This window comes from Sciurus carolinensis, chromosome 11 (assembly GCF_902686445.1).
Source record: "Sciurus carolinensis chromosome 11, mSciCar1.2, whole genome shotgun sequence".
In the NCBI taxonomy this organism is placed as follows: Eukaryota; Metazoa; Chordata; class Mammalia; order Rodentia; family Sciuridae; genus Sciurus; species Sciurus carolinensis.
Window position 1 is genome coordinate 21,823,363 of NC_062223.1, and position 24,530 is coordinate 21,847,892.

The following is a 24,530-nucleotide window of genomic DNA, read 5'->3' on the forward strand; positions in this document are numbered from 1 at the left end:
ATCATCCTAACCCAAAGGAAAAGAAAGAATGGGATAAAGTGCCTAAAATGTAAACTGATAACAATATGAAATAAAATTTCCTAAGCAATGTGACATCACGCTGGGGTGATAGGCTAATGACGTGTTAACCTGATGTCCAGTTTCTATTGTGTACCTAAATATATGTTTAGAGACATAACTAGATGACAATCACCTTAAAATCGTTCACTGATATTTTGCCAATGTCATCTCATTTAATTCTCACAAATAAGTTATTAATAGAAATATTAAATAGCTTTTTTCTTGTATCACAGATAATAAATGGTGGAGTTAATGTTCAACACAAGTTCAATAAAATAAATTTGCATTGACTTGCAATGGTGATACTTATGGGAAAATTATGACATCATTTATTGTTATGGAGTCTCAATATGTTAGTTTCTAAATCATGAAAATAGAAAGTTTGTAGAATTTTTGGTTCGATTGTATTTTTTGTTTCTTTGTTTGTTTTGTGTTTTGTTGACAGTGGTGGGCCATCCTGCACATGGAGTTTAAGCTAGTGGCCATCACTTTTACTCATGGGTCACACATATACGATCACATTCCTCACTGACCACCTTGGTTTCCCTGGGTTACTTTCTTATTGAGTCTATCTGGATCCATGTTCCCATACTAAGTAAAATCCTCCAATATTCCCCCTTGATAACCTACAGAAGGATACATTTTTTTCCTTTTGTCATAAAGTTTTCTCTGTAACTTCCTACAATTATGAACTATAAGATAAAGGCATTTATTTTCAAATTGAATGATGGGAGGAAATGAAAAGTGGCAATAGTCACATAAAAATGTACACTATATTTCAAAAGGCTAGAATGAAAGATCATGAAAATTTCACCATAAGGAAATAATGTTTGTGGTCATAAATATGTAACATGATTTAAATATTACTCAATGCATTCCTGTAAAAAACATAACATGATACCCCATTGATATGTACAATTTTCATGTTTTTATATAACTGTTAAAATTTTTTTAAAGATGTAGTCCAGGAATGTACCTCAATGGACCTGAGTTTGAGCCTCAGAACCACTAAAACATAAATAAATAAAATTTTAAAAAGTATGGAAGATGACAATCTATGACAGTGTTATTGAAGCATGATTGAGAAAATACACAAAGATGTGAAAGAAGAGAGGAATATAATTAATTAAACCTGAGGTATCATGGCAGGCCTATGGATTTGCAAATTTTACTTGAATTGGGTATACTTTGGATTATGCTGGGCTATGGACACAATGGAGAGATTCTAAATAAATTTCAGGGGAATGTGTGCAGTGATCATGCATAGGATCTAAGGTAGGAAAAGGTGGAATGTGTTAGGAGTCACATTCTTACACTGCAAACAATCCTAGTGGCCTCGAGTATTGATCTGGATTACCAGATTCATTTAGAGAGCAGGCATCTATGCCTGAAGTTAAAGTGAGAAGCACATGTTCAGTTTTTGCTTTCCACAGATGAAACACCAGGTAAAAACACCAGAAGGAAACCTAACTGTATGGACAGAATTCGTCCTTTGGGAGTTTGCTGATGTTCCCCATCTCCAGTGGTTTCTGTTTGGAATGTTCTTTGTCATCTACATGATCATCCTGCTGGGCAATGGAACTATATTGGTAATAACCAAAGTGGAACCTGCTCTCCACACCCCCATGTACTTTTTCTTTGGCAAGTTTTCCTTTGTGGAGATCTGTTATGTTTCAGTTACTCTCCCCAGAATGCTCATGAATCTCGGGACCCAGAGAAGGACCATCTCTTTGGTTGCCTGTGCTACACAGATGTGCTGTGTTCTTGTACTGGGAGCAGCAGAATGTTTCCTTCTAGTAGTAATGGCCTATGACCACTATGTGGCCATTTGTAACCCTCTGCAGTATCCTCTGGTCATGACCCACAAGGTCTGTCTCCAGTTGGTGGCTGCCTCCTGGATCAGTGGAATTCCTATCCAGGTAGGGTTGACATTCCAGATATTTTCTCTACCATTTTGTGCTTCCAGAGTAATCAACCACTTCTTCTGTAACATTCCCCCAGTACTTAAGCTGGCCTGTGGGGAGATGTTCACCAATGAGCTGATGGTCTACATGACTGCTCTGCTGTTTGTATCGGCCCCATTTCTGTTCATTCTTATCTCCTATATCAAAATCATCTCTACAGTCCTTAAATTGCCATCAATCACAAGCAGGGCCAAAGCCTTCTTTACCTGCTCATCTCATCTTACAGTGGTGCTGTTATTCTTTGAATCAGCCATTATTACATATTTAAGACCTGAGGCTAGTCATTCCGCAGAAGCTGACAAAGTGCTTTCTCTTTTCTATACTATTGTGACTCCCATGTTTAACCCCATGATGTATAGCCTGAGGAACAAGGATGTCAAAAGGTCATTGAGAAAATTATTATGTAGTTTATGTGAATCAATGTAAATTATATTTGCAAGACTTGTTTTTTTTTTTTCTGCATCTGTAATAAAATCTCCAGTGGTATGTATCTTTAGCTCTGTCTTATGTATCTCTTCAGTGATAACTATCTTCAAATTAAATTTTATTTGTGATGTTGGGAGATGGTTCTGTCTTAAGTTGTATAGGTGATATACATGTTAAAAAATTCCAGATCATTTCATTGATATTTATTTTTGTATGTATGTGCAACACTTATTCTGAACACACTATTGACAGCAATCATTTTAATTGAGTAAATAATTTTACAGGTTCCTTTGTTATCACTTATTGAAAATCATGTCCTTCCATTCATAGATTTGTGACAACCATTTTTCAAAACAGATCAGAAAATGACATCAAATGTAGAACAGATACAGTGGCAAACACACACACACACACACACACACACACATATATTTTCACCAAACAATGACTATTCAGAGAAACCACTTGTTAGAGAGAAAAACATGTAGTTTCAAAAGTGGGGTTGGTGAATAGTATGCCTACCTTATGTACCATTAAAAGGTATTATTCTATATGGTAATCATATCATATTATAATAAATATTTTTACAAAGTGCACATAATTTAGAGTACTGTAAAAAGGAAGAATGCTGTGAATAATTGACAAGTATTTATTTTTCTTAAGTATTGATGATTTGTTGTTTTTCAAGGCAAGATTTTATTGGGGAGATAAATGATACAATATAATTAGGGAAGAGGATATGATATTATAAAGGGATGTATTTGATATAAAGCATAGCTATATCACACATACTTTTACACTGTAGTCATTGAAAATGATGAATGAAGATATAATTAATGTTCATTGTAGCTATCTCAAAATACACTTTTCTTTTATGTTTCTTTCATTTCACTGATAGTGTAGAATTTATTGCCATTAATTGGTGTAATTTATATAATGAATAATATCAAATGGTAAATTATATGCATTGTGGTTAAGAAAAATGTAAACAGTTTCTTGTGATATATTTCATTCTATTGATATAAGTAAACAGTATTATTAGTATAGGCAAAGGTAACATATTTCTGAGAAGTTTGACCTGTCCCCAGATTTATGATTAAATGAAAATGTTGTAATGTTTGCACCTGCTATTACAAGCATTTGTCTTTAAGTGACTAATATCTGTTCTTATTACATTTACATGAAGATACCTAACAGAAAGTGGAAACAAATGTACTGGTACTTTCTGACTAGCAGAAGATATCCAGAATATGTGTTAATAACTCACAGGACAGGCCCACAAAAAGAAATCTACCCCAGCTGAGATCGAAGCAATGCGCGAACAATCACCAATAATTTCAGATAATGCCTCTATTAGAAGTGTCTAAAATCTAACATAAATGATTAGTAATAGGAGAATGATAATAGAAAGAAAAATAGAGGAGGGATAATTTCAGGAAAAATAATTTCCAGGCAGAAATTGGAAAAAACATAAGCTATTGCACTTAGAATGGTGTGAGATAGAAATTGAGGAGTCCTTTTTTCTTACTGTTCCTACTATGAAATATAGAAAGAATGTTGTTTGAAAGAAGTGAATTTTGGAAGAAGCAACATTTATCTTTGAAAGAACACAGTGCTTCTCTTTTCATGATGGAATAGGTCCAATGTAATCCACCTGCCCCTAAAGAGATGGAAGGCCAGTCCAGGAAATGTTGTCATATCAAGAATTCTGGGCTAATCACTTCTCCTGACAGATTAGATATTCATCAGTGACTCTAATCAGATTGAGGATGATGATTGGAAGCTCATGCTGCTGTGTCCATGCATAACTATGTCTGCATGGTCCCTGGCACAGCAGCCCTTGGACTACGCTGATGGTACCTGGGCAAAGAGGTTGGTGGTAACCACTGAATGCTTTGCCTTAATTCTTTGATTATCCAAAACCTCCTCAGCAGAGGTCAACATTTGATAAACATTCACATTGTTCACAAATATCTTCACTTCTTTGTGGATCACTCAGAGAAATATATTTATGTATCTTTTCTAAAGATAAAGACTACTTAATGATCAGTTTTTAATTTAATTTCTTCCAAATCTACAACTGTTCACCAAACAATTACCTTTAACCCATGGATAGGTACACAATGCAACATCTAGCCATTTTTCCTTCCAAACTAAATGAACATTCAGAAGTTCAGAATTCTTTCCCCTGGTGACCTATACCCTCATCAATCTCCTTCAGGGATGTCCCAGAAAGGGGCTGCACTGTTATGGAGGTCAGCTTTAGGGTGATTCCTGAATGTCACATAGACAGGTACACTATGCTTAGACAATGTTACGTTGACTTTCATGAGGTCATTAGTAAAGAATTAGAGAGAAAATAATCTAGCAGGAGAAAGGACCCTGAGAATTTGAGCCTTTTTCTCATGTAAATTACTATGTCATCTGGACCTGTTGAAGTCCTATACACACTGCTTTCATATTATATTGGGGTCTTTTAAAGAAAAGTTCAATTTTCCTGCTAGTTAGGTGGGCTATACAAATTATACATTTCAGCTTAAGAAAGGATGAAATTTTGTGCATTTTACAGATTTGTTCTTATTTAATTGGCACACTCATAGTTTGACAGTTATTAGGAGTATTGTTATTAGTACTTCAATAAAGTCTATGAATTATGGTGTAAAATTTCCTTTTGATCCTCATATTTACTATTTGTGATTTATCTCTTTTTTGCTTTCTCAATCATTTAATATATATATGTATATATTATTGAACTTCATAAAAACAATATTTATATAAAACAAATATTTTGATTTGGTTATCTTTCTTTCTCTAAGTTTCAACATTTATGTATCTTAAAAAGTATGTAGAAGGAAGATCAACAGATTAGAGGAAGCTTAATACAGGAAGGTTGAGGAGAGGGAAAGAGGAGGCACTTAGAACTGAAATGGATCAAATTAAATCCATGTGGGCATGAGTTGAGTATATCAAAAATCTCAACTCTTATGTATAACAACAGTGCAGTACGAAAAGCATTACAATTGCTGAAATACAAAACTGAAAGTAAGAAGAAAAATGCAATCATTAGGGAAAGCCTCTCTTACTTGGCTTTTTGTACAGAGATTCATTAATGACTGATTCAATTACTCATTAGAAGTCCATGTAGATATTTTATTTTACATTATTGCATATCATTTGGGTGTGATGTCATACTGGTAGTTGATTTGTCTAAGCCGTCTAATTGTTTCTTATACAATTAATCATATTATCTTTTAAAGTAATTTTATTTTTTTCAGAATCAGCTGTAAATTTTGCAAAATTACAGCTTTAAATTATTGTTTTAAATTGCTACTTTAAATTTTTTAAAGGGACAATAGAAGAATCATATAAACACTATGCCTCATAATTACTGGTATAATTAGTTTCACAAAGGCTCTCTTTGGTTTTTATAATTTTGACTTGATCTATGGTGTCACTTCCTTTCAACTCAAAGACTTTATTTCACATTCCTCATAGGGCAGAAGCTTGTAGAAGCAACCTAGTACTGTTGATGTTATTGATTTCATTTCTGTGTATAGATCATACTTTTTTGTTTTGTTACATATCTCATAAAGCCTGGTTAAAACTGAACAGTTGATCTAACACCCTACAGCATCTCCAGATTCCAGTGCTATTTATGAATGCGTGTAGTTGCCATCTGTTTGTTTAATCTCTTGCCTGGACTACTATCATGGAATCACTTTATGTTATAAAACAACTGATAAAATCTAGTTATTATTGTCATTATTATTGTTGTTGTTGTTATTGTTGTTATGTTCCAATGTCCAAATTCCTAAGAATCCCCCATTGTTCAGTATAGTTTGGTGACCAGCCAAATGATCTTTATTGTACCTTAATAATCTAGGAAGAAGACTTCCAAAATTTATTTACTGATGAATTTTGGACTGACTTGGAAACTCGGGAAATGTAATAAACTTTCAGGAAGTTTCCAAGTTTTAATGGATTATTCTCCCTGCATACATGGTCATCTTCACCTGGATCCCTCTTGGGACAGCCTTGAGTGTGTATGGGGTCTTACACTTGCACCCAGTCATTCAGATCACTACAAAAATTAGGCTTTGAACAGTACCCATTTTCATTTTCTCATTCCCCAGAAACTCCTGTTAAATTGTTGGCTAATCTGTTCCAAAGTCTATGAACAGCCTGGCATAACTATAATGTTGACCCCACCCCCACAATGACTTGCAACTGAAGGTGACATAATTCATAATAATTCTGAAAATTCCACCCAATATGCTGCTTGAAGTCACAGGAACCTTCTCCTCTAATAATTAGACAGATGCTCACTTATCTGGCAGGTAATGTCCTGGTAGATCTTCTGTTCCATGTAACTGAAAGTGGGTAATGGAAACTGTCTCATTCAAAACACAGTGGAATTTTAGTATTCTTATTTATGTTGGATTAATTTTCTTCAACATTTTATTGGTACAACATATTTGTACAATTTTTTTTGAGAAGGAGACAAAGACTTTTCTTGAAAGAAATTGAACTTCTATGCAGAAAACCCCAAAACTAATATTCTTGTTTTAAGAAATTATTAACTTTGTTACTTATTTAGGTGTAGAATGTTTAAAATATATAGTTGTTGGAAGAAAGTGTATGATAAAATATGTATGATCATGTATAGGCATTTATCATACATTTTAACAAGAGCAAAAACTACAAAAGAAAATATTTGTAAATTAGACTTTCATCAATATTAAACATTTTTTTCTGTGTTAACATTCTTGGAAAATAAAAATACAGACTACAGACTCAGGAAAGTATTGGAAAGTCACATATCCATCAAAGGAAATGCATATAAAATACATGAAGATCTCTCTAACTTAACAGGATGAGAAAGCCATGGCCTAATTAAACAATGTACAAATTTCAAATGAATTTAAAACAACAATTAATGTTGCATGTATATTTTAATGTTAAAATTAAATTAATCACAAATAATATCACTCTAAATTGGTAAGTAAATATATAACCCTTAAATAGTTGTAGCTTTCAGTGTTTGGAAATGAGGAAGGCATATGTTCCCAAAGTGTATTTTCCATATAAGTAATCATTTTTCCTTATGGTTTTATACATATATTCCAGGTTCCTGTGGCTGGACCTAATATTTTCTTCTTTGAACTTGTGAATGTGTGTCAGTGTATTTGTGTGGGGATGTGTGGGTCAGGTATATAAAACTATGTTATTTATTTACACTCAATTTGAGGAGCTCCTTGACTGGAAAAAAACAAACAATAACTACTTAAAATTCTATATTTTCACAAGTGAAGGCAATTAATGATAAAAATAGGGAATCCTAGTTGGTCACATGGCGATCTAGCTAGACATTACATTTTACAGCTTCCTGTTCAGGTTGCTGTAGTCTGTAACTAAAATTTAACCTGGGGATTTTTCCTGAAAAGTCTGCAAGACTTTTCTAGTTTGTGCAATTGGAAAGGTATAGTAAACTCTGCTTTTCGTTCCCTTTCTCTCCCTTTCTTTATAGGGGTGTTGATGAAGTCTCACTACCCAATGTACATTTATAGGTGGCAGATTCCTGTTGAAGAGGACAGGAGCAACTGAAGAGCCTTAAACCTCTTGAGAACTTTTAATGACACATAAACTAAACTTCATTCTAATTGAAGACACTGAACATTTGCAGTTTTGTTAGAATAACTTTATTTGTACAATAACTAATTTGCAGTTATAAATTGTTGATTTCTCAGTATTTATGGGCACAAAAAGGAAGCAAGACTGAGAATATAAGGGCAGAATAGCCATTCATGTTTTAGTGCATTATGTTAAATTCCTTGAATAGCAGGAAATTAATTTCCTCCATCAGTAAGCTACCTGGGAAAAGACTAATCCCCAGGGCAGACACTATTTCCTACCTCAGGAGCACTGTCTAATTTTTTTTATTTTTTATTATTTTTTTTTCCTGAGAGTAGAATATATATTAAACAAGGCAACCCTCTGTTACAAATGAAGGTAAATTCCTAACACAGATGAAAAGAACGAACTTCTTTATTATTTTCTGTCTTTGAACAAACAATGAAGGTAAGAATTATGATTAACCTAATTCTAAAATAGATAAGCATGGAATACTTTTGACATATATAGAATTTGTTTTCATATCTACCTTTATCTTTATGAACATGAACAATAAGAAAAATTTAAAATTTTAAAAGAACACTTTGTTGTCTACTTTTTCAACTCCAAATTGCTCTTGTAGATTAAATTTGTTCTCTTGTGACTTTTGCTATTATTAGGTGAACTGAGAGCAAAATGGAAAATCCTTCTCAATATAAAGAGGAAACTTGAGAGTTTATTGTTCATATCAACTTCTTACATGCTAATATTTCCTAAACAATTATGTGATAAACATATATTTAACAATTTCACATCAAAAGACCTGGAGATCATATCTCTTGAAAACCCAATTATATAAATAAAATGCATTAGAAAAAACATTGAATACACCTTATAAAAATGACTCTGCATCAAACTACTATTGAAAAGTTTCCTGGTTTAAGAGTCAAAATCCATGATAAATGAATCTAAAAATGCTAGAGAAATGTTAGCATGCTTATATTTTTTCTATCTTTAGAGATTTCTGGCAGAAAGACATCCTTCTGCTTTGTGTACACTGATTTATCCTTTCATTTCTTATTTTTAATTTGGTTCCATCAACTTGCTCTGAATATAATATGTATAACAGAAGATCTGATTAATTCAATACTATTTATACCAAATTAAATCATTGTTTCAAAGTAGCTAACAGTTAAATAAACATGAAGTATTTGAACTCTGAAAAGATGGTTATATCTAACTGAATTACTGGTGATTTTCTCTCTGAGTAGTATAAATAAAAATTTCTATAGGTTTTCCAATCAGAGAAACCAGCAGGAAAGTTGAGTAATTTAAGTAAACTTCTTATGTTCAGTTATATCTAGATTTAAGAACAATTTGAATAATTATAATTTTTCTCTCTTTTTAGGTATTGAATCCAGGGTACTGTAGCAGAAGCTTCATCCCCAGGTCTTTAATCCTTTATTTTTGAGATAAGATGTTGCAAATTTGCCCTGGCTAATCTAAAAATTTTCATTCTTCACTCTCAGACTTCTGAGTAGTAGGAATTATAAATTTTTTTCTTTATATACAGTTAGGCATGGAGAATCAACTTAAATATTCATACAGTTGCTGGTCCATTTCACAAATGGAAATTTGAGACTCTCCCACCTATGAAAAAGAAAGGGTAAGATATCATTAGCTGTAGATGAAGATGAAACACAAGTTCTGTTTATATTGCTGTTTCTTGCTTATTATATTTTGAAATCTTGGTCATAAATTGCTTTATCAATGTACACTCCTACTTGAACAGAGGGAAATGAGAGCCAAAGGAGATTACCTTGTGTAGAAAGCATTTAAAAGAGTGAGCTGATGTAGCAAAGAGAAAGAAGAGGATGGCATTTCCTAATGCTTAGGGTTAGATTATCAATTGTGGGCAATAATACATGATAGTCCACAATAAAGAAATGATTCAATGAATGGTTTTTATAATTGTCCATGTAGGACTGGGGAAATAGTTCAGTTGGTAGAGTGCTTGCCTTGCAAGCACAAGGCCCTGGGTTCAATCCCCAGCACTGAAAAAAAATTATATATATTTATAAATAATTTTTATATATATAATTATAAATATATATAAATAATTATATATATATAAATAATTTTTTTCAGTATATTTTTTCATATATGTATATATATAATATAATATAAATTATATATATAACTGTTCATGTATTAAGCTCTCAGATTAATTATATACAAGAATAAATGTTTAAAAAATTTTATGTCAGAAAATAAAATACTTTGTGGTAGAGTTTTATATCCTTAAAATCACAATAAAGCCACATTTTTTTTCATCTGGTAGTTTGTGTCATCAAAGAGTCTCAGATACACCATTTTATATTGTAATATCAAATTTTCATTAACATAATTGTATAATTATGAAAGAAGTTTAAAGAAACTTAGAAGGTCAATATTTGGTGGAATATTATGGATGTAATAAGAAATTCTTATTTAACTTTCCCATGTTTATCTAGAGAAAGTCCATAGGATGACCAAGGATGACCAAGACCAGGATGTACTTTGTTATTTCTCCATTTTAATTTATTTTTGAAGCTGAAATCTTGACCACTGTGTACACTTCACAGAATAAGATTAAAGGTACACATCCTAATTGCATTTAGTCCCTTTGTATGTGAAATATTTATAACCAATATGGAAAATATTTAGCAAAAAATGAGATGATAGAATTTTTCTGCAAGAGTGAAGGAAAATAAAATAATTCCTACATACTCACCTCCAAAAACACAAATAGATGTATACACACAGAAGGCTTGCAAGGAAAATCAGAAATCAAGGAAGCTGTACTTGAGTCTTGGGTATTACTTCAATATTACACTTATTTGTAATTTATCCAGATGTCAGTAAATCAAAACTTTTGGAAAACTATACCATATCTCATATAAAATGGTGTACATAACATTTAAAAAGCTATAATATAGATCAAGAAATGAAAATGAATATATTCATAATGTAAATGAATAATAGCATACAAACACACTAATGCATAAACACTCATATACACAAATAAAGGAATAAAATTAATGAAGGAAATGAACTCAGTAGAACAGCAGCCATTTCTGAGGACATGAATGATTGAGGAAAATGTCCAGAAAATGGATGTGCTTAATGTCTGATGTATGAGTAGATCTGCATTAAGAATAAAGAGGCCTACATTCTAGCAAAGACTAGTTCCTTGACCACAGATTCTAATTAGATTGCCTCTTGAATATTGAGATTCTCTTTATAGGAAAATCATCTTAAATGTCCCTTATCCTTCTTGAGATCATAAATATCATTCCAATGCCAATTGTACTACAAAATCTGAATAAAATCTGTGACTTCTGATATAATAAACTTACACTTAAATGAATACAGAGTTTTAAAGATTGAATAGTATTGCATTGTATTTACTGGACAGTTAATCATTAATTTGCATGATGGAATATAAAGAATATCAAAGCTAAATCAGTTTTTGGAAATGTACAAAAATCTGTTTCAAAGATTAAATATACTGTTCCCAAAAATTATTAGAGATGTCTTAAAGTATACTTTCTTATAAACTTAAGTAAAGTTTGAATTGATCATTATAGAAAACGATGTTTGGCAAGTTGAAAAATTTAAACTAAATTAGTAAAATTATTGCTTCAGTTGAAACTAGATTCAGATATAGAATTTTGAGGGTTTAAATGAAAATTAAAGTGACATACCTTATCACAGAAACAGGAGGGTTGTTTAATAACCCTCAGCAGAAAATAAATACTAAAAATTTGGAACAAAAAAATAATCTTCACCACAATTTCAGCCAAATGGAAGTCATAGATTTTTATCTTACATGTATCTGGGAAACTGGAAAGCAAACTATCTTCTGTGTACATTTAAGAAAACAAAAGGAAAATGCTGTTAATTCTCTATTTCTGATTAATCTTTCCCACAGATGAAGCATGAAGAGATAGAAGCAGAAGAAAATGTCTCCACAGTGGTCCAGTTTGTCCTACTGGGATTTTCTGACCTTCCAAACCTCCAAGGGTTTCTATTTGGGGTGTTCTCCGTTATTTACATGATTATACTCATTGGGAACAGCCTTATAATCATAATAACCAGGTTTGACCCTGCACTGCACAAACCCATGTATTTTTTCCTGGCAAATTTTAATTCACTGGAAATATGTTATGTTTCAGTCACTCTCCCCAGGATTCTGTTCAGTCTTTGGACTCAGGATAGGAGCATCTCCCTACTGGGCTGTGCCACCCAATTGTGCTTCTTCCCTGTGCTTGCAGCAACAGAGTGTTTCCTTCTGACTGTGATGTCCTATGACCGATATGTGGCCATCTGTAAACCTCTGCATTATTCCCTAGTCATGAACCCAAAGAAGTGCCATCAACTGGCAGCTGGCGCCTGGCTTGGGGGAATGACAGTCCAGGTAGGGCAAACATGGCAGATATTCTGTCTACATTTTTGTCGTTCTAACCAAATCAACCACTTCTTCTGTGACATACCCCCTATTCTCAAGCTAGCCTGTGGGGACACCTCTGGGCATGAGGTGTCTGTCTATGTCGTGGGTATGTTGTTTGCTGTAGTACCTTTTATGTTGATACTTGCTTCTTATAGCAAAATTGTTCTTACTATTCTGAGGTTGCCCACAGCCCAAGGACGTGCGAAGGCATTCTCCACTTGCTCCTCACACCTAGTGGTTGTAGTTTTATTTTTTGGATCAGCATCCATTACCTATTTTATGCCCAAATCCAACCATTCTGGAGGAACTGACAAACTGCTCTCTCTTTTCTACACCATAGTGACTCCAATGTTTAATCCCATGATATATAGCCTTAGGAATAGGGATGTGATTGCTGCATTGAATAGATTGTTGCTTAAATGATAGTGTCACAAATTAATGTATGAATGCTTGCATTGTTTGTCACAAAATTATCAGAAACATGTTTTAAATCTTACATTCCCCCTTTGAGATACTGATTACTTCCAATTCAGTATCTCTTTGTGTTACTTTTGGACACAAGCCTGAATTTTAGTCTGGTTGTTCCTATTTTGGGCAAATTACTTTATCTTCAATAACTGGTATCTAAAAAAAAATATTTTCTCACCAAAAACATTGCAGTGTATATGAAATGCCCCTTGTAAAATCAATAATCAGAATCAAATGTTATGACTTGCAACTGAAATAAACTGGCAGATTATTTACCTAAATAATTTCTTATGTATTCACAGCTGAGGTTGTTAGTTTCTTCTTTGATTCTTAATACATTTACTTACCAATTGTAAGTTGAATATTAAAATGTTTCTTAAGTGAATGCTTAAGTGAGTGAATGCATAAACAATATTTTTTGCTTCATACCTCAGACACTTGGTCATCTCTACAGATTTTAGAGCATCACTAAGAATTAAGAACACATTTATTTAATTCACTATGTCTCAGTGTGAATTTACTCCAGAGACAATATAAAAAAAAAATCTTATGAGCAGTTAATTCTCTTCCTTAACATTTCTTATCTGAGTATATGATAAAATATAACAAGACTATCTGGTAAGTTATTCATTCCATTAACCAATTATAGCCATTGGTTAATATGAATGCATTAGAATTTAGTCCTAAGAACCTAATCAACTTTCCCTGGAATGCAATATTATATGATGTGTCAGTTAATAATGTTAGTAGAGATCTGATCAAATAAAGACCATGTAAACAAGTCATTGCATTTCTCTGTAACACTGTGATAGGTAAAAAACCCTAAATCATGGGATGGTGAATACAGTAAGGACATGACAAATGGAACTTTGCACAAGTGTGCCAGATTAAAAACTAGGAGATTAAAGATCATCAAGGAAACCCATGACATGAGCCCCCCAAAAAAGAAAGATGAAAGAAGAGTATGTCAGGTACATGGAATAACAAAAGAGGAAGGGAAAAGGAGGCATAAGAAGGATTCAGTTTGTCTTTACTGCCTTTCCATGAATGGGCCATGTATGCCAAAGTGGTCACTTTGGAAGCCACCAATGACAACCCAAAAACAATTAGCTGACATTCACTAAGAAAGCAAGTATCACATTTCAATGTCCTCAAAGAACAGAATTTTTCCAATAATGTAATTCACCAAGTAAATGGGTTCCCCAGGATAGCCTCCTGAAAACATGCAGTGAGACTGAGCAAGAGAGAAGCCACAGTTGGACCTACAGAATAGCTTAATTTCAACTCAGAAGTCTATCAACAGAGTGCATGAACAACCTACAGAATGGGAAAGAGTATTTTCAAACCCTAACCAGTTAATATCCAAAGCATACAAAAAACTCAAAGTGCTCAATACCAAGAAAACAAATAATCTAATTTAAAAATGGTGAAAAAAGTGAGCAGACATTCCTCAAGGTATAAAAATGACCACAGTTATGTAAGGCAACTACTCAACATGATTGTCATTCAAAAGCAAATAAAAGCAAAAGTGATTATCACTTCATGTCTGCAAAATGATGTCTTCCAAATATGTTGGTCAGAATAAGGAAAAAATAACATTTTGAACACTCTTGTGGGAATATAAATAAATTCACCCAATGTGGAAAAGAGCATGGAGGCTCCTCAGAATATTAGAAATAGAACTGGAGTATGGTCCGGCAATCACACTAGTGGGTATGTGTCCAAAGAAGATCGACCAGTGTGTTGAGGTGATACCTGTACTGCTGTGTACAGCATGAATTACAAAGTGATGACATAGAGTAAGTCTATCAGTACATCAGCATCTGAATCCATACATAGAACCTGGTATATAAACAATATGATGTTGTTTTTTCTTAAAAACCAAACAAAATCCTGTCATTTTTAGCAATGTGGAAGAACCGGGAGGACATTAGAATTGGTGATGTGGGCCAGATGCAAAAAGAAAAACAAATCACAATCTCACTCCTATGTGTAGTCTTCATTTGTGAACTCAGAAGAGTATAGAATGGAGTGTGTGAGGGTAGAGTGGCGGGATTGCAGAGATGCTTATCAGAGCAGGGAAAATCACTGAGAGGAGGAGCAGGCTGAAGAGATCTGGTACTTCATGTGGAGTGTAGACACCAATATAGCTTGATGACTATATTTCATGTTTATTAATTTTAAATTATATGTAATTACACAAAAGTTTTCATATTAATGGTGTACCATGTAATGTTTAGGTACATGTATAAATTATGTACTTTTTACATCATGATAAACCTATCCATGTCCAAAAGCTTTCATCATGTCCTTCTGGGAATATTTTCAAAATCCCATTTTTCCAGGGTTTTGAATGATGGAGTAGACTACTGCTACCTCTAGTCACCCTAATGTGCAATAGCACAGCAGAATTCTTTCTCCTTTGGAACTGGGAACCCATTGATAAAACTTTCCCTTTCCTTCACAATCCCCTACTCTCCTCTGCTTCTCCTAACCAGCAAGGTACTCTGAATGTACGTGAGATCAACTTTTTTAAGATTCAACATGGGAATGAGATCATGTGGTACCTGATCTGTTCTTGGTTTGTCTCATTTAACATAATAAACTTCAGATAAATCTGTGCTGTCACAAATCACAGGATTCTATTCTTTTAGTGGCTGACTCATAGCACATTGTGTGTAAGTAAAATACCTCGGTTACTCAACTGTCAATTGATGGACAGTTAGAGGGTTTATATTTCTTGACTGTTGTGAATGTGCATTCATTCAATATTATGGTTTCATTTCCTCTGAATATTTACTCAGAAAAGGGACTGTTAGATTCCATGGTAGCGTTATTTTTAATTTTTTGAGGAAGTCCCATTCACTTTTTCATAGTGTCTGCACTAATTTGCAGTCTCACCAACAGTGTGCAAGTGTTCCCTAGTCTCTACATCCTCACTAACTATTGTTTTGTTCTGTTGATCACAGTCCTTTCTATCAAGGTGAGGTGATGTTTCAGTTTTGCATTTCTGCCATGATTAGTGAGGTTGAGTATTTTATCCCATACTTGAGGATCATTTTTTTGCTTTTGCAAAACATCTATTCAACTCTACTGTCCATTTTTAATTGAGATGTTTGTAATTTTTGCTCTTCAGTTTCTGGAGTTTCTTATATATTTATCTGTTTAGCCAGAACTAGGTAAATAAAGAAAAATTACTAGACTTTTGTGGTCTATATCAATTCACCACAAATTGTGAATCAATTTTGTATTTTGGATGAATATTGTAATTATGTAGTTTTTACAGTGTTTCATGTTTCTTTGCTTTTTGTTCTCTTTCACTCTACATTATATTGGTGACATTTCTTGATGTGATTGATATGCAAGTAATTCATTCACTCTCATTTCTGTGTAACATTCCAGTAGGAAATGTATCTTAATTTTATTTATTTAATTTAAAACTAAAGTCAGCATGGTATGGCACACGCAATATTTGGAACTCAAAGCAAGATGTTATTAATATACTGTGTATTTCTGTTTATATGATAGAAAGGTAAATCTGAGTGCTGTAATAAAGTTCAGGGCTGTAAACCCTAAGATATATGCTTGTGTGATGCCTGGTTGTAATCCCCAGGACTATATGCACATGAATAAATACACACATGAAAATAGCTCTTCAAATTAGGATGGTTACAGATGATATTGCTCATTGCCCAATTTATATTAAATAGTAAAATGTTCTGTGCACTCTATTCCATAAGAAGCCTGAAGATGGTGTATTCTGGGTAGAATAAGAGTTTTCTGGTGAAAATTATATAAAGCAAATAATCAGATGCCTAGGAGCTGCTCTTAATTAGAAATTTAAATGTGTAGGTTGAAGAAGTCCCTGGAGTAGACAGAATTGTTGATATTTGAAGAGCAATTTATAAAGAACAAGTATCTTAAAAGCAGAAGGAATATCTATGTTGATATAAGTGATCTCACTTAAAGCAATTTAAATATAAAAATATTTAAGACTTACAGTGAGAAAGAAAATCTACCCATTCAAGAAAGGTAAGTATGAACTATTTTATCCTGATAGTGAGCTTTACTTCAGAAGACAAATTCAATATTTATGATTAGAACACAGTGAGAAAATGAATTTTTTATTAAAGTAGCTCATATATAATATTATTATATTAAATATAACTTGCAATGAAATAATAATTATTAAATACTGATATGAAGTTATTTGAAGTGAAAAAAACTATTCTAATTGTTGTATTTTAAGCAAAGATAATATTACAGGAAAACTTCATTTCAAGCTAACACTGTGTAAGCAATACATTCCATATATACCTATTCAGTCTAAGATTATATTTTAATAGATGATTTAAAGTCAAACAATTCATGAAGTGAACTTATAATCATTGAGGAATACAAGCAATATAGTAGTATAGAAATATAGGATAATTTTTTAAAAAATAATTATTTGTGAAATAAAAGATCTATTGGATGTATTTTTTTCTTTAATTTTAATTTAGAATTTAAGTTGCTAATGTGCAGGAAATATACACACAGAGATGAAGCTTAGGGAGATTGCAGTCATTGTCCTCACTTGATATTATTACATATTACTTTAATCTATTGGATTTTTCTGAATATAGGGACTTGTATTTAAAAGAGACAAACTAGAGCATTAAGTTTTTTTTATGTTTGGTTAATACAAACATAAACACGTACCAAAATGATGGGCAGTATAATTTTATTTGAGCATATTGACAAATTTCTGCTCTTTCTACCTTGCTTCCTTTGAGTGAAATAATATTCATTTCATTTTTAGGTACTAATAACTTCATAACAAAATGTTGGGGTTTTACAACATTAATTTAGATTTTATCTATCATGAAAGTTATTGTAATAGGAAATTATTATTTTAAAATATTGCCATTCACCATAACAATAAAGATTGAATTCTTGTTATTTTCTTTCTCTTAAGAGGGATAATTTTAACAGTGTCTTTTACTTTTATTCATTTCTGAGTAAAATATTGAGCACCATAAAAGGTGGACAAGCACTTTTTTACAATCTGTCTTGCTCCGACATAATAAATAGTTATAGTCTTTACCTCTTAGATCATTTACTGATAATAAAAGGTATACAGAAAAATCAGACCAAATTTCAACACACTGGGCTGAGGAGTAATTTGTATTTTGGGTAGTAAAACCACAGAATAGAGAGAAGAATATAAACAACAATGTGACAGAGAAGTTATGGATATTTCATATTGAGAGTTTTTGAATTCCATAAGTTTAGAAGATTATTCAAAGATCTCTTTTGATGCCCACTATATATGTCATGGAAAAGAAAAAGAATTTAAAAATGTTTTTCCCCAGTTGCTGGAAATTGAATAAAATTAAAAGAATCTTAAAAAGAATAAGCAGCATTTAAAGAGACATATAAATATCATGCCCTCTAAAATTGCTTCACATATATTAAGATCAGTAACTGACATATTAATCCTAAGTCTGGGTACAACTCTTAAACTGTTTTTTTTTTTTGAAGACCTGTGGCACAGGGAATAGAGCAATTTGCATGAATCTCACACCAGTAAGAAGAGGAGTTATAATTCAATTCTGAACCATTGAGGTAGGATTCTGTTCCACTTCCATGACTACCCTTATTTTGTGTTTTGGGGACAAGGTCCAAAGCTGCAGATTTTGAAGAATGATAGGCAAGGCTGGGATTAGTGAAGAGCCAGAAGCAGAAGACACCTTGGCACAATATCTAAACTAGCAGTACCTTTTAGAATCGTGCACTTACTAAATGGCCCCTGAGAACGAAGGAGTACCTCTTAATTATTTTATCAAAGGAGTCAACTTCAACTTTCCATCATCCTGACCCAAAGGTAAAGAAAGAATGGGATAAAGTGCCTAAAAGATAGCTGTTAACTCTATGGAATAAAACTCTTTAAGCAATGTGTTATTACCTTAGGGACTAATGGCATATTATTCTAATGCCCAGTTTCTATACTCTACACAATTATAAGTACAGAAACATAACTAGATGACAATAACCTTAAAATGAATCACTGATATTTTGCCAATACTGTCTTATTTAATTCACACAGATGAGATACCTTAGAAATGTTAAAATACTTTTTCTTATATCACAGATAATAAATAGTGGAATTAGGATACAAACACGAGTTCAATAAAAGAGATTTGCATTAACTTGCAATCATGAAACTTATGGGGAAATGAAGAAATTGTCTATCATTATCAAGTCTCAATATGTTATTTTCTAAAAAAAATGAAAATTGGAAAGTTTGTAAAGTTTTTTGGTTTGGGGTTTTTTCTTTGTTTTGTTTTTGTTTTTCATTTTTAGAACAGCAAAGACTTCGGTCCCCTGGACATGGAGTTTAAGATAGTGGCCAGTCTCTTATATACATGTGCCATAGCCATGCACCCAATCACATACCTCACTCCCCATCCTGGTTTCCCTCAGTTACTTTCTTAATTGATTCTATCTGGATCTAAGTTCCCATACTAAGTAAAACCCTTTGGTACTTCCCACTTAATATCCTACTGAAGGATGCATTGTTCCTTTGGTCATAAAATATTCTCTATTTTTCCAACTTCCTATAATTGTGGAATGTATAATAAAGGCATTTATGTTAAAATCAATTGATGGGAAGAAGTGGACAGTTGAAATGTCCACATAAAAATGTACTTTATTCTTGGTGTAAAGCTTTTTTGTGTTCTTTATATATTCTGGAAATTAGAACTCTATCTGAAGTATGAGTGGCAAAGATTTTCTCCCACTCTGTAGGCTCTCTCTTCACATTGCTGATAGTTTCTTTTGCTGAGAGAAAGCTTTTTAGTTTGAATCTATCCCAGTTATTGATTCTTGCTTTTATTTCTTGTGCTATGGACATCATGTTAAGGAAGCCTGATCCTAAGCTCACATGATGAAGATTTGGACCTACTTTTTCTTTTATAAGATGCAATTACCTTATGTAAATGTATGATTACACAAATGGTACGCCTCTACTTCATGTACAACCAAAGAAACAAGTTGTCCCCCATTTGTTTACAATAAAAAGAAGTACTTTAATTTGAAAAGCTAGAAAAAATGATCATGAAAATTTCACGATAAGGAAATATTGTTTGTGGTAATAAATGTGTAACATGATTTAAATATTTTGCAATGCACTCATGCATCACACATAACATGGTACCCCATTGTTATATACCATTTTAATGATTTTAAATAACCATTAAATTTTTGAGCTATGAGAGCTGAGAGTGTAGCTGTATGGATATAGGTATGAGTACCAGCTCCACCAAAAATATAAATAAATAAAATTTTAAAAACTGTGGGAAAAGGTAACCTATGATACAGTGTGATTGAAGCATGCCTGACAAAATACACAAGACATGCTAGGGGAGTTTCATGAAATGCAATTAAATAACCTAATTAAATGTAATTAATTAAACTTGAGATACCACAGCAGACCTGTGAATTCTTCCTCAGGAGTTGCCAGTATACAGATGACTACGCGTAATTTGGATTATCCTGAATTATTGACAGGAGATACCCTGGGATGATTCTGAAGAAATTTCAGGGCAATGTGTACAGTGATCATCCATAGGGTCTAAGGTAGGAAAAGGTGGAATGTGTAAGGATTCATATTTTCACAGCACAAACAATCCCAGTGGCCTTGAGTATTGCTCTGGATGACCAGATTCATTTACAGAGCAGCACCTATCTCAGAAGTTAAAGTGAGAAGCACATGCTGAGTTTTTGCTTTCCACAGATGAAACACCAGGTAAAAATGCCAGAAGGAAACCTAACTGCATGGACGGAATTTGTCCTTTGGGGGTTTGCTGATGTTCCCCATCTCCAGTGGTTTCTGTTTGGAATGTTCTTTGTCATCTACATGATCATCCTGCTGGGCAATGGAACTATATTGGTAATAACCAAAGTGGAACCTGCTCTCCACACCCCCATGTACTTTTTCCTTGGCAATTTTTCCTTCCTGGAGATCTGTTATGTTTCAGTTACTCTCCCCAGAATGCTCATGAATCTCAGGACCCAGAGAAGGACCATCTCTTTGGTTGCCTGTGCTACACAGATGTTCTGGTTTCTTGTTCTGGGAGCAGCAGAATGTTTCCTTTTGGCAGTGATGGCCTATGACCGCTATGTGGCCATTTGTAACCCTCTGCAGTATCCTCTGGTCATGACCCACAAGGTCTGTCTCCAGTTGGTGGCTGCCTCCTGGATCAGTGGAATTCCTGTCCAGGTAGGGCAAACCCTCCAGGTTTTCTCTCTGCCATTTTGTGCTTCCAATGTAGTCAACCATTTCTTTTGTGACATCCGACCAGTACTTAAGCTGGCTTGTGGGGAGACCTTCACTAATGAGCTCATGATCTTTGTGGCTGCTGTGCTGTTTGTTTCTGCCCCATTTCTGTTAATACTTATATCTTATAGCAAAATCATATCTACAGTTCTTAAGTTGCCATCAGCCACAAGCAGGGCCAAAGCCTTCTCCACCTGCTCATCTCATCTTACAGTGGTGCTATTATTCTTTGGATCAGTCATTATTACATATTTCAGACCTGAGGCTAGTCATTCAGAAGAAACTGACAAAGTGCTTTCTCTTTTCTATACTATTGTGACTCCCACATTTAACCCTATTATATATAGCTTAAGGAACAAGGATGTCATAATGGCATTGAAAAAATTATTATTTAAATAGTTTACTTGACAAAAGCATATATTTTCAGGGCTTGCTTTTTTCTCCATTTGGAATAAAATTTCAAGTGGTGTATATTTTTAGCTCTGTTTCTTACGTATTTCTTCAATACTATTTTCAAATTTTTTTCTATGTTGAGAGATGTTTCTGTCTTCATCTATATGGGGATATATGTGTCACCAAATTTTAAATCATTGCATTGATAATTATTTATTTTTGTATGTTTGTGCAACACCTATTCTCAACATACTATTAACAGCTCTTACTGTAATGGTACTACTAATATTACAGACTCTGTTGTACTACTTATTGAAAATCATGTCATTCACATCCATAGATTTGTTACAACCATTTTTAGAAAAGGTAGATAATGGACATTAAATGAAGAACACACACACTGACACACACACATATGCACACATATTTTCAACTAACAATTGACTATTCAGAGAAACCATTTGTTAAAAGAATGAAAATATATTTTCATAAATGATGTTGGTGAACATTATGCATGGTTTATGTACCCTTAAAATTAATATTCCTATATTGTAATCATATCATATTATAATGAATGTTATTAAAATATACACATGCAATCTGAAGAACTGGAAGAAGGAAGAACTCTGTAAATAACTGACAAGTATTTTTTAATGAATGCTGACAATTTATTTTTCAAAATGAAAATCTTGGGGAGTTAGGAGATAGAGTTGAATTAGGAAAGATAATTACATATTTTATGAAAGCAAGTATCTGCTATAAAATCACTGGTATATCACACTTTTACACTGTACACATTGAAAATCATGAATTAAATATAATTACTAATGTTTATCTGAGAATAAATTTTTCTCTTTGTTGTTTCACTGATAGAGTTTATTATTAATTTGTGCTATTTATGTAGTAAATAAGCAAATGATAACTCAATATCCATGTGGATAAAGAGAATCTAATAGTTTTTTGTGTATTTTAAAATTTATATTGATATAAGTAAATTTATTACTGTTGCATACAAAGGTAACCTATTTCTGGGAAACCATGACCTGTCACCAGGATTTATGACTTAACCAAATGTTGTAAAGTTTGCACCTGTTCTTAAAAGCATTTTCCTTTAAGTTAATATTCTTTCTTAGCACATTTATATGGAGATGCCTAACCCAAGGTGGGAAGAAAATGTGGTACTACTTTCTGTGTAGCAGAAGACATCCAGAATAAGTGTTAACAACCTAAATGACACACCCAAGAAAAGAAGTCTACCTCAGCTGAGATCAAAGAAAAGCATGAGTAAATCACCAGTAATCTCAGATAAAGCCTCTACCAGAAGCTACTAAACTCTAACATAAATGATTGGTAATAGAAGAATGATAAAAGAAAGAAAAATATAGTAAGAATAATTTTGGAAAAAATAATGTCCAGGAAGAAATTGGACAAATCACAAACTATTGCCTTTCAGAATGGAGTGAAACAGAACTTGAGGAGTCTTTTCATTCTTACTGTTCTGCCTTTGAAATATAGAATGAGACACTGTTTGAGAGAAGAGAGTTTGGGAAGAAGCAATGTCTATTCTAGTGACCACAGGACTCTTATCATGGTGAAATATATCCAATGTATTCAACCTGCCATTAGAGAGCTGGGAGGGCCTCCCCCAGAAATGATATCATATCAGGAATTTGTGGTTAATTCCCGCTTCTGACAGATTGGCTGTTCATCAGTGGCTCTAATCAGATTTAGGATGACGATTGGAAGTTAGTACTGTGGTGTCCATGCATAGCTTGGCCCCATGTCTGCATGGTCATTTGGCACAGTAGCCCGGTGGACAATACTAATGGTAACTGGGAAAGAGGCTGCTGGTAATCACAGAATGGGTTTCCTTACCCATCTGGTGATTCAAAACCTCCTCAGTTGAGGTTAACCTTTGGAAAACATTCACGTGGTTCACAAATACCTTCACTTTTTTTTGATCAGAGAAGTATGTTTATGTATCTTTAATAAAGACTTCTTAATGATCAATTTTCAATTCAATTTCTTCCAAATCTCAGACTATTCACTCAGACCATTACCTCTAACCCATGGATGAGTACACATCTGGCCATTTTTCTTTCTAAACTAAATGAACAACTAGAAGTGCTGCTCAGAGTCCTTCCCCTGGGAACCTATTCCCTCATCAGTGCCCTTGAGTCACATCCCAGGAAGGGGCTGCACTGTGGCAGAACTCAGCTCTAGGGTAATTCCTGAGTGTCACATAGAAACAGGTAAACGAGGCCCATACATTTTTTTTATTAAGTCAATTTTCATGAGGTCATAATTATACAATTAGAAAATAATGTAGCAGAAAAAAATAATGTAGCAGCTGAAGAAAGGACCCTGAGAATTTTGACCTTTCTCTCAATTAAATTACTTGCAACATCAGGTCTTGTTGAAGACCTTCATACACCACTTCAATTTGATTCTTGGTTCTTTTAAATAAAAAAAATAAATTTTCCTGCTAGTTAGATGGACTATACAAATGATCTATTTCATTTTGAGAAAGGATGACTGTTTGTGGATTTTAAGGAATTCTTTTTATCTATCTGGCATATTTATAGTTTTAAAGTTATTAGGAGTGTTTTCATTAGTGCTTTAATAATATCTATGAGTTCCGATGTGAAATTTCCTTTTTTCATCCTATTTACTATTTGTGATGAATCTCTTTATCATTCTCAGTCATCTAATTATACATACATATATATTGAACTTTATGAAAATAATATTTTGGTTTGATGATCTTTACAGAAAGGGAAGAGGGAAGGAATAAAAG

General features: G+C 33.1%; 3 protein-coding genes across 3 annotated transcripts; all 3 read left to right on the forward strand.

The window, feature by feature from the left end:
- The first annotated feature begins 397 nt into the window (after positions 1 to 397).
- Positions 398 to 2,450, forward strand: LOC124959168 (olfactory receptor 10AG1-like). The gene is made up of 2 exons (XM_047517785.1): positions 398 to 420; positions 1,490 to 2,450. Exons 1-2 carry the CDS (start codon positions 398 to 400, stop codon positions 2,448 to 2,450), a joined length of 984 nt encoding a protein of 327 aa, XP_047373741.1.
- A 9,565-nt stretch (positions 2,451 to 12,015) lies between these two features.
- LOC124960004 (olfactory receptor 10AG1-like) lies at positions 12,016 to 12,975 on the forward strand. The gene has a single exon (XM_047518524.1). It carries the CDS (start codon positions 12,034 to 12,036, stop codon positions 12,973 to 12,975), a length of 942 nt encoding a protein of 313 aa, XP_047374480.1. The 5' UTR covers positions 12,016 to 12,033.
- A 7,798-nt stretch (positions 12,976 to 20,773) lies between these two features.
- LOC124959955 (olfactory receptor 10AG1-like) lies at positions 20,774 to 21,739 on the forward strand. The gene has a single exon (XM_047518459.1). It carries the CDS (start codon positions 20,774 to 20,776, stop codon positions 21,737 to 21,739), a length of 966 nt encoding a protein of 321 aa, XP_047374415.1.
- Positions 21,740 to 24,530: the final 2,791 nt, after the last annotated feature.

Excerpts from the sequence above, each read along its gene's own strand:
- LOC124959168 (XM_047517785.1), top strand. The coding sequence starts at position 398 with ATGGAGTCTCAATATGTTAGTTT. Across the intron at positions 421-1,489 it reads GAGTCTCAATATGTTAGTTT|ACAGATGAAACACCAGGTAA; the intron begins CTAAATCATGAA and ends TTTTTGCTTTCC.
- LOC124960004 (XM_047518524.1), top strand. The coding sequence starts at position 12,034 with ATGAAGCATGAAGAGATAGAAGCAGAAGAAAATGTCTCCACAGTGGTC.
- LOC124959955 (XM_047518459.1), top strand. The coding sequence starts at position 20,774 with ATGCTGAGTTTTTGCTTTCCACAGATGAAACACCAGGTAAAAATGCCA.